Consider the following 12,631-nt stretch of genomic DNA (forward strand, 5'->3'; position numbering starts at 1 on the left):
GACCCCACCGTCGGTGTGTGAATGGATGTTTCGATAAAAAGTGTTGCTTTGGATTAGGGCTTTGACTTTAGCCCAAAAAACATATTCAAAGTTTGTTTATTTATTAATATTAATATTTGAATATTTAGTAATAATATTTTGACCATTAAATGCCTTCAGTAAGACCTGGATTGGGCTTCGCAAGGTTTGTTTAACGGCATTGCTATGGTTACCGGTCTTCCGTGTTCCAACGGTTTATTAGGTTTCTAATAAATCGCTGTCTAATCAATACTTCATTCACTGCCTCTTCCGAGGGATGACTGGTCCGTGGTCATCTCTCTTGGCCTGCCCATAACAGGTTCGAATATTAAGGAATGCCTAATATTCGTTAGAATTTTGATTTATTTTTTGATATTCGAATTATATTCGAATAACGAAGTTCAGAGTCAATGCCCTACTTTGGATAGAAGCATCTGCTAAATGCCCTGAATGCAAATGTGAATGTAAACCGATTTCAATGCAATGCACTTTCAATTGCTCCTCGGCAGGTCTTCAACACTTACTCCAACGAGGATTACGACCGGCGTAACGACGACGTGGACCCGGTGGCCGCCTCTGCCGAGTACGAGTTGGAGAAGAGGGTGGAGAAGATGGATGTCTTCCCCGTGGAGATCGAGAAGGGTACGTCTGCCGCGACGACACCGTCCGTAGCTCAAGGCTTCCATTCCGACAAGGTCATGACACTTCATAGCCATAGGCAATGAGGGTCCAAGGTTTAGATTAAACAAATAACTAAATGCGAGCTTGCAGTCAGCTGGTGGAGGTTGAACTTGAGCCTGGTTCTTTGGGTCGACTTAGCTCAGCAGGAAGAGCGGGATGACTTATAACAGAAGGTTGCTCGATTATGGGAAAAATCGTAATCACGAATATTTTGATCGATATTGAAATCACGATTATCCAAACGATTATTTTTGAGTTTGAAAACATTTTGCATTTATTCAGCATGTCTCTCCCAAAATAAGTTTTGTAACAGAACTTTGAACTTTTGCCTTAAAAATTACAAAAAATTGTCAAAAGAAAATGTATATAATTTACAGATATGTATCCAGCCGTTCGGCCCTTTCTATGAAACATAAAAAAAAAACTAAAAAAAAAACTTGATTACGTGATGTGATAGTTTGGAGCTAAAATCTAAATCGCGATCAAAATTCGATTAATCGCCCAGCCCTACTCCACCGTCGGTGTGAGTGGTTGCAAGTTGCTTTGGCGTCTAAAAGCGTCTGCTAAATGTGCTAAATGCCCCGAATGTCAACGTCAATGGTTCTCTGTGGTTCAACCCCTCTCCTCAGGGGAGAACGGGCTGGGCATCAGCATCATAGGCATGGGTGTTGGAGCCGACCAGGGCCTGGAGAAGCTGGGCATCTTCGTGAAGACCATCACAGAGCAGGGAGCGGCCGAACGGGACGGCAGGTGAGCCAATACCACCGCTGACGCACATCGCACCACGGCTGTTTGCAATGAGTGTATTCCCTGCTGAAACCGCAAATCTCGAATGGCGGCAGATGCGATGCATTACCGCGGCATGTATGTATGCATGCAGGGCTTTTGGCTCATCTCTGTCCCCGGGCTCCGAGATGAACAGTTTACAAAACAAGCAACTGTGTTTTTAACCTTCCGCAGCAGCAAAAGACAACAAAAGTCTACTGTTGGTTTCCCAGAGAGAGACGTCCTCTGTATGGTGTTCCCCAGCTGGCTGATGCCTCCGTGTTACAACCCCTGTGTTGGTTTGAAACATCTCTCTTTCCTGCCTCTCCCCAGGATCCAAGTGAACGACCAGATAGTGGAGGTGGACGGCACCAGTCTGGTGGGGGTCACTCAGCTCTTTGCGGCCACGGTCCTCAAGAACACGCAAGGCACCGTAGGGTGAGACCACAGTCTATACCCGTCTCCGTCCCCGGTTCACAAACCACGGCTCACATTGATGTCCCTGACCTGTTTGTGATGCCGTGGTGGAAGAGACTAAAATGTGGTCCCTCTGTGGTGTTTGGATGGCAAAAACAAACTGCCAACATCCTAAGTCTCGCTCAGGAACCCTGTTGTAATCGATGAGTTTCGGTAGTACAGTATTGTGAAGCGCCAATTGAATTCGGGCCTTATATGGATCGTTGCCAAATATGGATCGTTTCCACTGCTGCTCTCAACCAATGGCGGCGCACATAGCAGGAAGTCTACACCTTCATTCCAGTCGTGTGTCAACCAACGGTTGTCCAAATTCTTTCCAGTCTCTGGCTGGAAAACATCAATGATTACACAGCGCTGGATTAGATAAGATTCAGATCGGCCCGAAGTAGCCCACAGTTCTGCTCACCAAGTTAAGAGATGCATAGTTATAATGAAAAGTGACATATTAATAATAATATTAAGTATGACACAATATCCCCAGAGAGAAAGGCCCGTTTGTTATTTAACTGCGTCAGAGGTCGAGGTGGCCAATCGTGGCCCATGTGAATGATTGACCGTAGGCAAATGAAACCAACACAGGGGCGCAGTGTACCTGGCGGGCACTTTCATACGGTCGCTGCTGGCTGGCAAAGAAAGCCGTAGACCTCTCGTCGTCCCTGCCGTGTATTCATTGGAACAGCGCCCTCGCTAACGCACCGCGTCCCAACACACCAGGTTCCTGATAGGCCGGGAGAAGGCGGGAACGCAGAGCGAGGTGGCCCGCCTGATCAGCGAGACCCTCGAGCAGGAGAAGCATCAGCTGCACCAACAGCATCTGGAGGACACCTATGAGCAGTCCACAGAGGAGGTGAGTCCCCAAGCCGGAGCCCCTGGACCCCCCTAGGCCCCTAACTGGCTTCCCCATCGCTGCCCATCCAGGAACCAAAGTCACCGTTTGTTGCAGGCCGGGCGGTCAGTGTAAACATCGGTGGTGGGTGCGGGTTTGACCGCAGCCTCGCTGTCGGAGACAGAGAATTCTTTTGGCTTTAAAAGGCAAACCTCAAGAACAAGCCTTTGTTAATGTTTCACTGAGAGTAGGGAGGGTTCGATGGAACAACTCGGTATGAGGAAATATGTCGAGACATAGATAGTTAAAGGAGACATATTATGGTGTTTTCTCAACAAGAAAACATAGCATTTGAGTTCCAGAAAACATGTTTTTGAAGCTGTTTGCTGGAAACATGTTTGAGGGAAAAAAAAAATCTTGCCTACCGCTATTCCCCTCTGTTTCAGTCCCTTCAGAATGCGATGTTTCTGGTGTCTGTAGCTTTAATGCAAATGAGCTACTGCCTATTGACCAATGAGCTGTCAGACTGAACCACAGCATGGAGGAGAAGGGATTGTTGCCGTTTGCGGACTCCTGGAGCTCTGACTCCTGGATGCTCTGATTGAAGGGGAGTGGGGAAGTGGGAGGTAATATTCAAGTGTGTACCCCTCCTACGTGGGAGGGGGCGCCGAAACTGACTCGCTTGTTTGGTAGCTGTAGGCGGGGTACTTTCAGAAATGCATATCTCACAAAAAAAATCATGTACAGACTTTCATCAAAGTTTGTAAGCGTGTGGGAGCACCAGAGACCGAAAACACCACCCCGAATCCCAGGAAAAAAAATGTTGTTTTCATAATATGTCACCTTTAACAATTGGCTAACTGGCTTCCAAAAGTGGACAGAATGTATGGGGTGATTACGGCCAATGATTGGGGTCAAGAGAGCATCTGTCCAAATCCATGTACCACCAGTATCCCCGTCCCTGCTGGCCAATCCTCTTATCCTGTTTGCGTATGATCAGCGGAGTGCCGACCACATGTGAACTTTATCCCGCCGGGAGAGCGTTGTTGACTAGCGCTGGGCGCGGCGAGGGGTGTGGCGATGGAGCGGTTCACTAACGGGCGGTGATGTCATCATGGTTCCAGGAAGAGCACTACGAGGAGGAAGACCCCATAGAGGAGCAGGAGGAGGAGGAGGAGGAGGAGGAGATCCTGGGCTCCAGCTTCTGCGTCGGAAGGAATGAGGAGTTGCTGGAGCTTCCCGATAGCGAGGCGTCGTTCCTGCCCGGCAACATGGACTCCTCTCAGCTGGCCTTTAGGTTCAAGGAGGTACGGCGTCCTCGAGGCTTCCGATGGGTTTTGTTTCGAAGCCATCGCCTTATCAATCATTTACTGTTGGCAGTGTTTGAATGGGTGTTGTGTTAATGATTGATATCTCTGTACCCATCCTGTACCTCAGCTCCAACTCAAACATGGCATGGTGATGACTGAAGTAAACCAACTCAAAGAGCAGGTATGATATCAAATGAGTTCTTTACGTATGATCATCAATGACTGGAGTGAGTGAGTTAACAGATGGGAGTGAGTGAGTGAGAGATGGGAGTGAGTGAGGGAGTGAGTGAGAGATCTGATTGAGTGAGTGAGAGATCTGAGTGAGTGAGTGAGTGAGATCCGAGTTAGTGAGTGATCGCTTGATCGATCGCGGGATCGACTCCTAGCATCAAGCCGTTCTACCCTCCGTCCATTTAGCTGAGCGAGTTCGAGGAGGACCGATCGCTGTCGAGCGAGCGAGAGGCGGCGCTGGTGCTGAAGATCGAGCAGAACAATGAGAAGATCCTGCAGCTGGAGGGCTACTGGCTGGAGGCCCAGGGCCTGTGCAAGACGGTCAACGAGCATCTGGCCGACAGCCAGAGCCAGCACGACGCCCTGGACAAGAAGTACAACAAGGCCAAGAAGCTGCTCAAGGACTACCAGCAGAAGTGAGTGGTCGTGTTGACTTCTAGACGGCCGATGTGTGATCATCACCGGCTTTCGCTTTCACTTTCACTTTGGTCGAGTGAGTCACGCACGTAACACAGATGGAGACGGGAAGTGTGTCGGGTGACACATCGAGGCCCGGCCTGATGGAAACCTTTATTTGTTTATTTGTTTAATCACGACGCACATAGGATTGGACTTGCTCCAATACAACTGGGAATATCGTTTCGGAAAGTCAGCTTTACTCACGTTGTTTTAACTTTGAGGTTGTCTCGTTCTTGCGTTGTTTTAAATGTGCTGTTGTCTCGGTTTGGTTCTCCCTCTTGGAAAGAATGTGCATCATAATATTTATATTATATGAGGGAAGCAGTGAAGGTGGTCTGAGGAAATGGGTCAAGAGATGAACTTCACTAAGATAAGTAGCGATCTTAGCAGGTCAAGACGCTTGACCTTGTTCGAGCTCATTTACAGCACGTCCCCGGAGACAAATTACCGTGACTCCACTACGGAGACGCGTTCCGACTCATTTGTCCTGAGTGGAAGAGCAGCCAACGACCACGATGTGAACCCGCATTCCCCCTTTGTGTCTTCTTCCAGGGAGATCGACTTTGTGAAGAAGGAGGAAGAGATGAAGAAGGCTCTGGAGGAGAAGGACGCGTGGTACAGAGAGCAGATGGAGAGCCTTCAGGAGAGGGTACGCTAAAGAACCTAAACCAATCAAATCACGTTCCACTGCCGAAACACTTTCGTTGTTCAGCGTTCATCTAGACTCTGCATTGCCTCCCCCCTTACCCCTCCCCCACCCCTCTTACACACTTATTTTATGTTGTACGTCAATGCACTTAAATGAGTAGTTAGCATTGTCTAGCATCGTATCCTAGCTGTCTGTTGTATACGGGGAATGGGTTAACCTAGCGATTGTTAGTGCTTGGCACATGGTTCTATGAACATCCTTACAGCACCGACGGCGATATGTTGTTGTTTCTTCTTCCTTCTTCTGACAAATGTACTTCTTGTCAGTCACTTTGAATAAAAGCGTCTGCTAAATGCCCTGAATGTAAATGAGAATGACGATCCTAAAACGAGCGTTGGGGGGGTTCGGTTCTGCTCGGTTCCACAGCTCGCGGCGCTGGAGGCCAAAGGGAAGCCGGCAGACCCTGCGGAGGCCCGGCGGAGCGCGGAGCTGGCAGGAGAGCCAAGCCGAGGTACCGCCACCAGCTCGCAATCTGTCCACTCGCTAGGTAGCTGGCCGCGCCTTCAGAGGTTTTTGGCCCCTGAGCGTTGTTTGTATTCCCTTTGCACACCGTCGTCCACACACACACACCCTTCATCATCCTCGTCGTCGTGACGAAGTCGAATCCGTGCAGCAGTGCACACATTGGCGTGCTTTGGGTGGCCACTGGTTAGAAAAACGCTGTATAAATGCGGTCCTTTTACCATTTAGACCTCCACCCCCAGACTGGGGGTTCAACTGTCCCGCCCCCATGACAAGAAGGTCTCCGCTCACCCTCCGTGTGTGTGTGTGTGTGTGTGTGTGTGTGTGTGTGTGTGTGTGTGTGTGTGTGTGTGTGTGTGTGTGTGTGTGTGTGTGTGTGTGTGTGTGTGTGTGTGTGTGTGTGTGTGTGTGTGTGTGTGTCCTGACAGAGACGGACTGGACCGAGGTGGTCCCGGAGACGGAGCTGCTGGACACCAGCGCGCAGCGCGCCCGCGGCCTGCTGGCCCAGAAGGCCAAGCGGCAGCCGCCGACGCGCTGCAGGCTGAAGGAGAGCCTGGCTGCGACGTCGCCACGCTCGCCGGTCAGTCCGCCCACCGCGCCCACCACCACCACCTTCTTCTTCTTGTTCTTCCTCTTCTTCTTCTCCACCTTCTTCTTCTCCACCTTCTTCTTCTTCTCCTCCACCTCCGGCTTCTTCTCGACCTTATTCTCCTTCACCTTCTTCTCCACCTTCTTCTCCTTCTTCTTCTTCTTCTTCTTCTTCTCCACTTTCTTCTTCTCCACCTTCTTCTTCTTCTTCTTCTTCTTCTCCACTTTCTTCTTCTCCACCTTCTTCTTCTTCTTCTTCTTCTTCTCCACTTTCTTCTTCTCCACCTTCTTCTTCTTCTTCTCCTCCACCTTCGGCTTCTTCTCCACATTCTTCTCCACCTTCTTCTTCTTCTTCTTCTTCTCCACCTTCTTCTTCTTCACATTCTTCTTCTTGACCTTCTTCTTCTTCTTCTTCTCATCCTCCTTCTTCTCATCCTCCTTCTTCTTCTTCTTCTTCTTCTTCAAATCGTGTCACATTTTCTCTGGAGTTTTCCTGGATTGCTCCCCGGCTTTCCGTTCCACGCGTTGAGCCCCGCTCCCAGCCTCAGCAGCTGGGTTTTTTCCACTGGGCAGAGCCTCCTCCTCTCAATGAGGGTTACATTAACAACCGCCTGGAACTGTTTGTACCGCGTCTCTGAGATGACATCGCGTTTTCCTACAGGACAGCGAGGAAGACGAGCAGCAGGAGGAGGAGGAGGAGGAGAGGGGGGAGGAGGAGGAGGAGGAGGAGGAGGAGGAGCAGCCCCCAAGGAGGAGGCGGTCCATACAGGAGAGCCTGTCGCTGCCCGTGCCCGTGGGTCAGCCCGGCAACGGGCAGAGGGAGGAGTCGGCGGACCGTGGCAAGGCGGAGCTCTCCAGTAGCCCCTCCCACAGGGACAGCATGGAGAGCGGGGGCAGTCCATCTCTGTCGCCCCCCTCGCCGCACTCCCCCTCTGGGTTCCCGCGCAACGCCAAGAAGCGGGAGTCCAAAGGCAAGGGCAAGGAGGTCAAAGGTGAGAGGAGGCCCGCAGGTCGGGGCCAGAGGTTGTCCCCCCACTTCACTTTGTTGTTGTTTAGGGACGGGATTCGGCAGGAACCTCACGATATGTTATCAAAAGCAATACCATTTATCGACCGCTCTAAATATTGTGATATGATAAAGAGATTTCTTATTTATCTTTTGTGTCGTTTACCATCGGGGCTCGGATTCGTCTATTTGTGTCTTTTATATAAACGCTGAACAGAGGGAAGTCAATGCAAATTGACTTTAGGTAAATACACTTTAACGCCCTCTATAGGATGATACCGGTTTTGTGTTTCCACTAAGGCAACGTGTTTTCCACTAAGGCAACGAAAAAAAATAAAGTGAACTCAATAGTATTGAGTGGAGTGAATCATCAACTATCCTCGGCTAATCGGTGATTGTTTTATTTTGTGTGTACCAGAAGATTTGAACGAGAGCTCTGCAGCAGCCAAGCCAAAGAGACGGTTTCCTGACTTTGGGTGAGATCCTGAGTTTGGTTCTTTGTCACTGTTGCTCCATTCATATGAATGTCTATAGTTATTTTTCCTTCCCTAATGTCAATGCTAATGCTACCACAGGGGCTTGCGGAAGTCTGGGGGGAAGGGGAAGAAACACGACAAGGAGGCTATGAGAGCGTCTATGGGGAGCAGGTAAGCCTTCGCATCTTCAGGACCAGGACTCAAAGTCACAATGATCATTAACTCAAATGTACTCATCATGCATTATTGGATTAAATTAAAATATTTGATACACAAACGGTTCTCCTCATCGTCTGCGTGTGTACGCTCATGACTTTCCTGGCGCCCAAATATAATAAGAGTTTCATTTTTCAAAAAGGTCAATTTTGATCTTATCCTGGGACTAACCACCTCTGACCTCTGACCTGCATCTCCTGCCCTCCTCCCAGGGGTTCGGCGGACCTCCTGGAGCAGTCCGGGGGGACCATCTCCCCGGCCGAGTCCATGTCGTCCATCCCCACCTGCATGCCCTTCAACTGGTTCGGGGACAAGGAGCGGGACAAGGAGCCGTCGTCGTCCAGCAGCAGCCTGCCCTACACCGCCACCGAGACCAGCAGCGAGCAGAGCCAGGAGCGCCGGAACAAGGTACGCTCCGCGGGCCGGGGCCGGACTGGGGCCTGAACCGGGCTAGAACCGGGGCCAGAACCAGGCCAGAACCGGGGCCAGACTGGGGCCTGAACCGGGGCAGAACCGGGGCCTGAACCAGGCCAGAACCAGGCCAGAACCAGGCCAGAACCGGGGCCAGAACCGGGGCCAGATGGGGCCTGAACCGGGCCAGAACCGGGGCCAGAACCAGGCCAGAACCGGGGCCAGACTGGGGCCTGAACCGGGGCAGAACCGGGGCCTGAACCAGGCCAGAACCAGGCCAGAACCGGGGCCAGGACCAGGCCAGAACCGGGGCCAGACTGGGGCCTGAACCGGGCCAGAACCGGGGCCAGAACCGGGGCCTGAACCAGGCCAGAACCGGGGCCTGAACCAGGGCCAGAACCGGGGCCTGAACCAGGGCCAGAACCGGGGCCTGAACCAGGCCAGAACCGGGGCCTGAACCAGGGCCAGAACCGGGGCCTGAACCAGGCCAGAACCGGGGCCTGAACCAGGCCAGAACCGGGGCCTGAACCAGGCCAGAACCGGGGCCTGAACCTGGGCCAGGATCTGGCCTTGTACCGGGCCATGAACCAGCGGAACACGCTACTACTGCGTGTTGTAACGGGGGGGTTAGCTTGTTGACGTGCGTGTGACTCTGTTGAAACGGGATGACGTTGACGAACGTCTGAGAGAACAATCACACAATTCTGGAGTTCATTTCATGGATTCAATTCATGGAGTCGTTAACCCAAAGTCTCTGTTGATTGATTGTAAAGTGAAATAAACACGTTGGATTAATTTGCCGACAGACACGTCAAAGCGGCCTAGCCAAATAAGGTTTGTGTGTATTAAACTGACGGTAGATTACATTATTCCAATCAACTGTTACTGCTTCGTGGTTTGGCAACTAAACACTTGAAGCAAATGAAGTTAAGGCAGATGAAAGGTTCAACGGGCATTGGCTCGGGCCCTGGCCAGAGGTTCCCCTGTGATGGAGTCCTCATGCAGCCGTCTGAAAACAGCAGGTTCCAGAGAGCAGGTTGACCCCGTTGTGGTGTTCTGCGTCTCGCTGGACTATTCTTAGCCACCCTGCCGTATCTCTCAACGCGAGCCATGTGTGAGAGAGACAGTGTTTACCCTGCCCTTAATTACAGAATATCCCCCCCCAGCGCCTCAAAAGGGAGAAAATAAAAACAGTCCGAATGGTGGCTCATTAACCAAGCCCAGACGTTTCCCCCATTCGGAGCAACTGTTTCTTTAAAATGAATCAACTTCCAACTTTGACCAAAATAGTCGTGTCCTTCTGTAATTCATTATAGCAGGAAAGGGCGGGGGGGAGATAGAGAGCGAGGTGGGAACGGATTCAGCTGCTTCTTAATGAGTCTGCGAATGGTGACGCAGCACCTGGAACCTGGCCGGCGTTCCGTCGGAAGGCCTGCTCTCGGTTTAAGGCGGACGAGGTCGACTGTAAAGTGAGACAAGGTCAACTGTAAAGTTATCTTAAAAGGCGACGGTTCAGACCGCTTTTCATTCCATCCCTGGTCCGCATCGTTACGGCGGCTCAGTGTTAAATATCACCAGTGTGACGGATTTATGATCCCGGGGGGAAAAATGTCTCTGAACTCTCCTTTTTTTTTCATTTTTAAAAACAGACAAATCTCTCTTGGTCGTCTTTATTCAGTCGATCGTTAGACTTGGTACAGTATATCGTTATTTCTCTTCACGTTATAACTCAAATGATTTGATCTAGATGACTAACCAGTAGTGTGGTGATTTGTAACCTCCTGTGTGTGTCTTCCACTAGCTGCAGGTATGTGGTAATGTGACTGTGACTCAATATCACCCCATTTGTGGATTAAGCGCCTTGGAAACTGATGGCCCATGGCAGTCTCAGTGGGAGTCAGATTAAGAAATTGGCCTTGTCTGGAGTGCCTGGATTAGGACTAATCTGTGATTGAGACAACATTTATAGGACATAGATTAAAGTTGAACTCCGACAGTGCATTGTTGATGCACTGTCGAGTTGTACTCTCCACAAAGAAGCGCTCAAAATGTGTAAATAAATTAAAACTACTTTGCAGTTGTTTCTCGAGGACATTACCACATACCTAGTGTTTAGCCTGTCCGCTTCCCTCTGATAGAAGTAGAGTTGGGGTCTCAAGACTTCGAAGTGGCTGCTATTGTACTAGCATTGCTGTGTGATTTGGGTGTTTGCTCTCGTCCCACGTGGCCGGAGCGTGCACGAGCCGATGTCCCCCTCTCTCTCTGTCGGACTGCGGGCGCCGGCGCCTAGCGTTGTAGCCTAGCGACATGTAGCACTTAGCGTAGCATGGTAGCAATGGATTAGCTGCGGTCAACGCTACGCTTCTCCTGCCCTGAATCACCAACCCTAACGTCACCCCAACGGCGGTCACGCTAAACCCCTTTGAATCCTTCACCCTCATTCCCACCCAAATGTACTTTACCCAGCATGCACCACTGTTCCTTCCCCCCTCCTAATCCCCACCCCACTCGTTGTTGTAGTAGTAGTAGTAGTAGTAGTAGTAGTAGTTGTTGTTATTGATGTGGGCTGGCCCTGATGATGACGTGGCTGTGTGGTTATTGGTTAACGCGCTGTTGATTGTCTCCACCTGTTCCAGAGTGTGTCAGTCGTAGACGACTGTAGCCCGGGCAGCCCTAGCTCTGAGCTCTCGGGGCTGGTGGCTGAGCCCAATCTGTCCGGCCGCTCACACACCCTAATCTTCTCGTCCACCGAGGTGAGTGTTTGTCCCGGCCCCGGCCCTCCCCCCGGGCTCCCGTCTCCGGGGGGGGGGGGGGGGGGGGGGGTAGTGTGCACGGCCCGCCCCCCCCTGGGGTTACCGCCTTCCGCACGGGTTATAAATAAACGCCTGACTTAAGCTGGAAGGCTGCATGTGCGTGATAGAAGGGTTTGATTGTGTGTTTAATTGCGTTGTGCGGCTCTTATTGTTATGGCCTAGCTCTGTTTTCCTTGTGATTCAGCTGTTACTGTACCTCAGTGTCCTGTAAACCCCTCTAGTCTTTGGGAGGCGTGCCGTCACCACCACCTGGCTTGCTCAATAGCTCTGTTAGACCGGTGAAGGGTTTCGAACTGTCTCAGTTTTTTTCTTGGCAAGCCGTGCCTAATTTTGTATTTTCTGTTACGCAACACCTACTGTAAATACGCCGTACAGTCTGTGCTAGTTAATTGTAACAATCTGCTGTTTTTAGACTTCAGATGTTTTTAATTAGGATAACGTGTATAAGTGTGTTTTCCAACCCTGACGAGTAAAATGTACATTATTGTTACTGCTTCATTCCCTGTGAGGTTCACATGCATGTAGAACGCAATCTCTTTCGGCGGCCTGGGGCACATGCATGTTTTATTTCTTACGCTTTGTAGGTAATTGCACGCAGATGTTACCTCATTCAGCGGTCAGCTAACGGATATCATTGCTTCGCCGTGTTTTGATATCCATACAGCTGGCCTTGTTTTGTGTTTTCATTACTATAATGGTTCACACTTCACATGTTCACTAACTGAGCACATGTTGTTGCCAACAAGTTTGACATTGCAATGACTAAGTCTCCATAATGTCACCAACCCGCACATTTTGGACTCTATTTTATTACGTTGACTCTCAGCTTTTGTTATTGAACAGTTTTCAATTTCAATGATTTTGTGTTTTTTTTAGACACTGGACGACGAACCGGTGTCAACAGGAAAGGAGTATCAATGGCAGAACCGCCCTGTTCCTGAATGGACCAATCAGCAAGTCTGTCACTGGCTGATGGGCATGAACATGGACCAATACACTCCCGAGTTCACAGCCAAGGCCGTGGACGGCCAGCAGCTCATGCAGATGGACAGCGACAAGTTGAAGGTGGGAAAAGTGTTTCCTAAGGAAGGGGAAGGGATTGACGCCTTCAATAATTAAAGTAAATTGACTATCTGAGAAAATAAGCATTATAGTTTTTATGTATCTTACAAGCTAATTAAAA

At 50.3% G+C, this 12,631-nt stretch overlaps 1 protein-coding gene across 1 annotated transcript in view; it reads left to right on the forward strand.

Annotated features, from left to right (window-relative positions):
- The window catches only part of ppp1r9ala (protein phosphatase 1 regulatory subunit 9A-like A), a 29,190-nt gene that overhangs the window by 14,371 nt on the left and 2,188 nt on the right, over positions 1–12,631 (forward strand). The window contains exons 4-19 of the mRNA XM_056580329.1: positions 528–660; positions 1,329–1,449; positions 1,798–1,902; positions 2,656–2,788; positions 3,892–4,074; positions 4,205–4,258; positions 4,495–4,724; positions 5,320–5,416; positions 5,843–5,963; positions 6,367–6,518; positions 7,188–7,518; positions 7,951–8,008; positions 8,108–8,179; positions 8,437–8,632; positions 11,272–11,388; positions 12,325–12,513. Of these exons, the coding sequence (XP_056436304.1) occupies positions 528–660; positions 1,329–1,449; positions 1,798–1,902; positions 2,656–2,788; positions 3,892–4,074; positions 4,205–4,258; positions 4,495–4,724; positions 5,320–5,416; positions 5,843–5,963; positions 6,367–6,518; positions 7,188–7,518; positions 7,951–8,008; positions 8,108–8,179; positions 8,437–8,632; positions 11,272–11,388; positions 12,325–12,513 (2,292 nt within the window). The remainder of the gene's footprint in view (positions 1–527; positions 661–1,328; positions 1,450–1,797; positions 1,903–2,655; positions 2,789–3,891; positions 4,075–4,204; positions 4,259–4,494; positions 4,725–5,319; positions 5,417–5,842; positions 5,964–6,366; positions 6,519–7,187; positions 7,519–7,950; positions 8,009–8,107; positions 8,180–8,436; positions 8,633–11,271; positions 11,389–12,324; positions 12,514–12,631) is intronic.

Source organism: Gadus chalcogrammus, chromosome 20 (genome assembly GCF_026213295.1).
Source record: "Gadus chalcogrammus isolate NIFS_2021 chromosome 20, NIFS_Gcha_1.0, whole genome shotgun sequence".
Classification (NCBI taxonomy): domain Eukaryota; kingdom Metazoa; phylum Chordata; class Actinopteri; order Gadiformes; family Gadidae; genus Gadus; species Gadus chalcogrammus.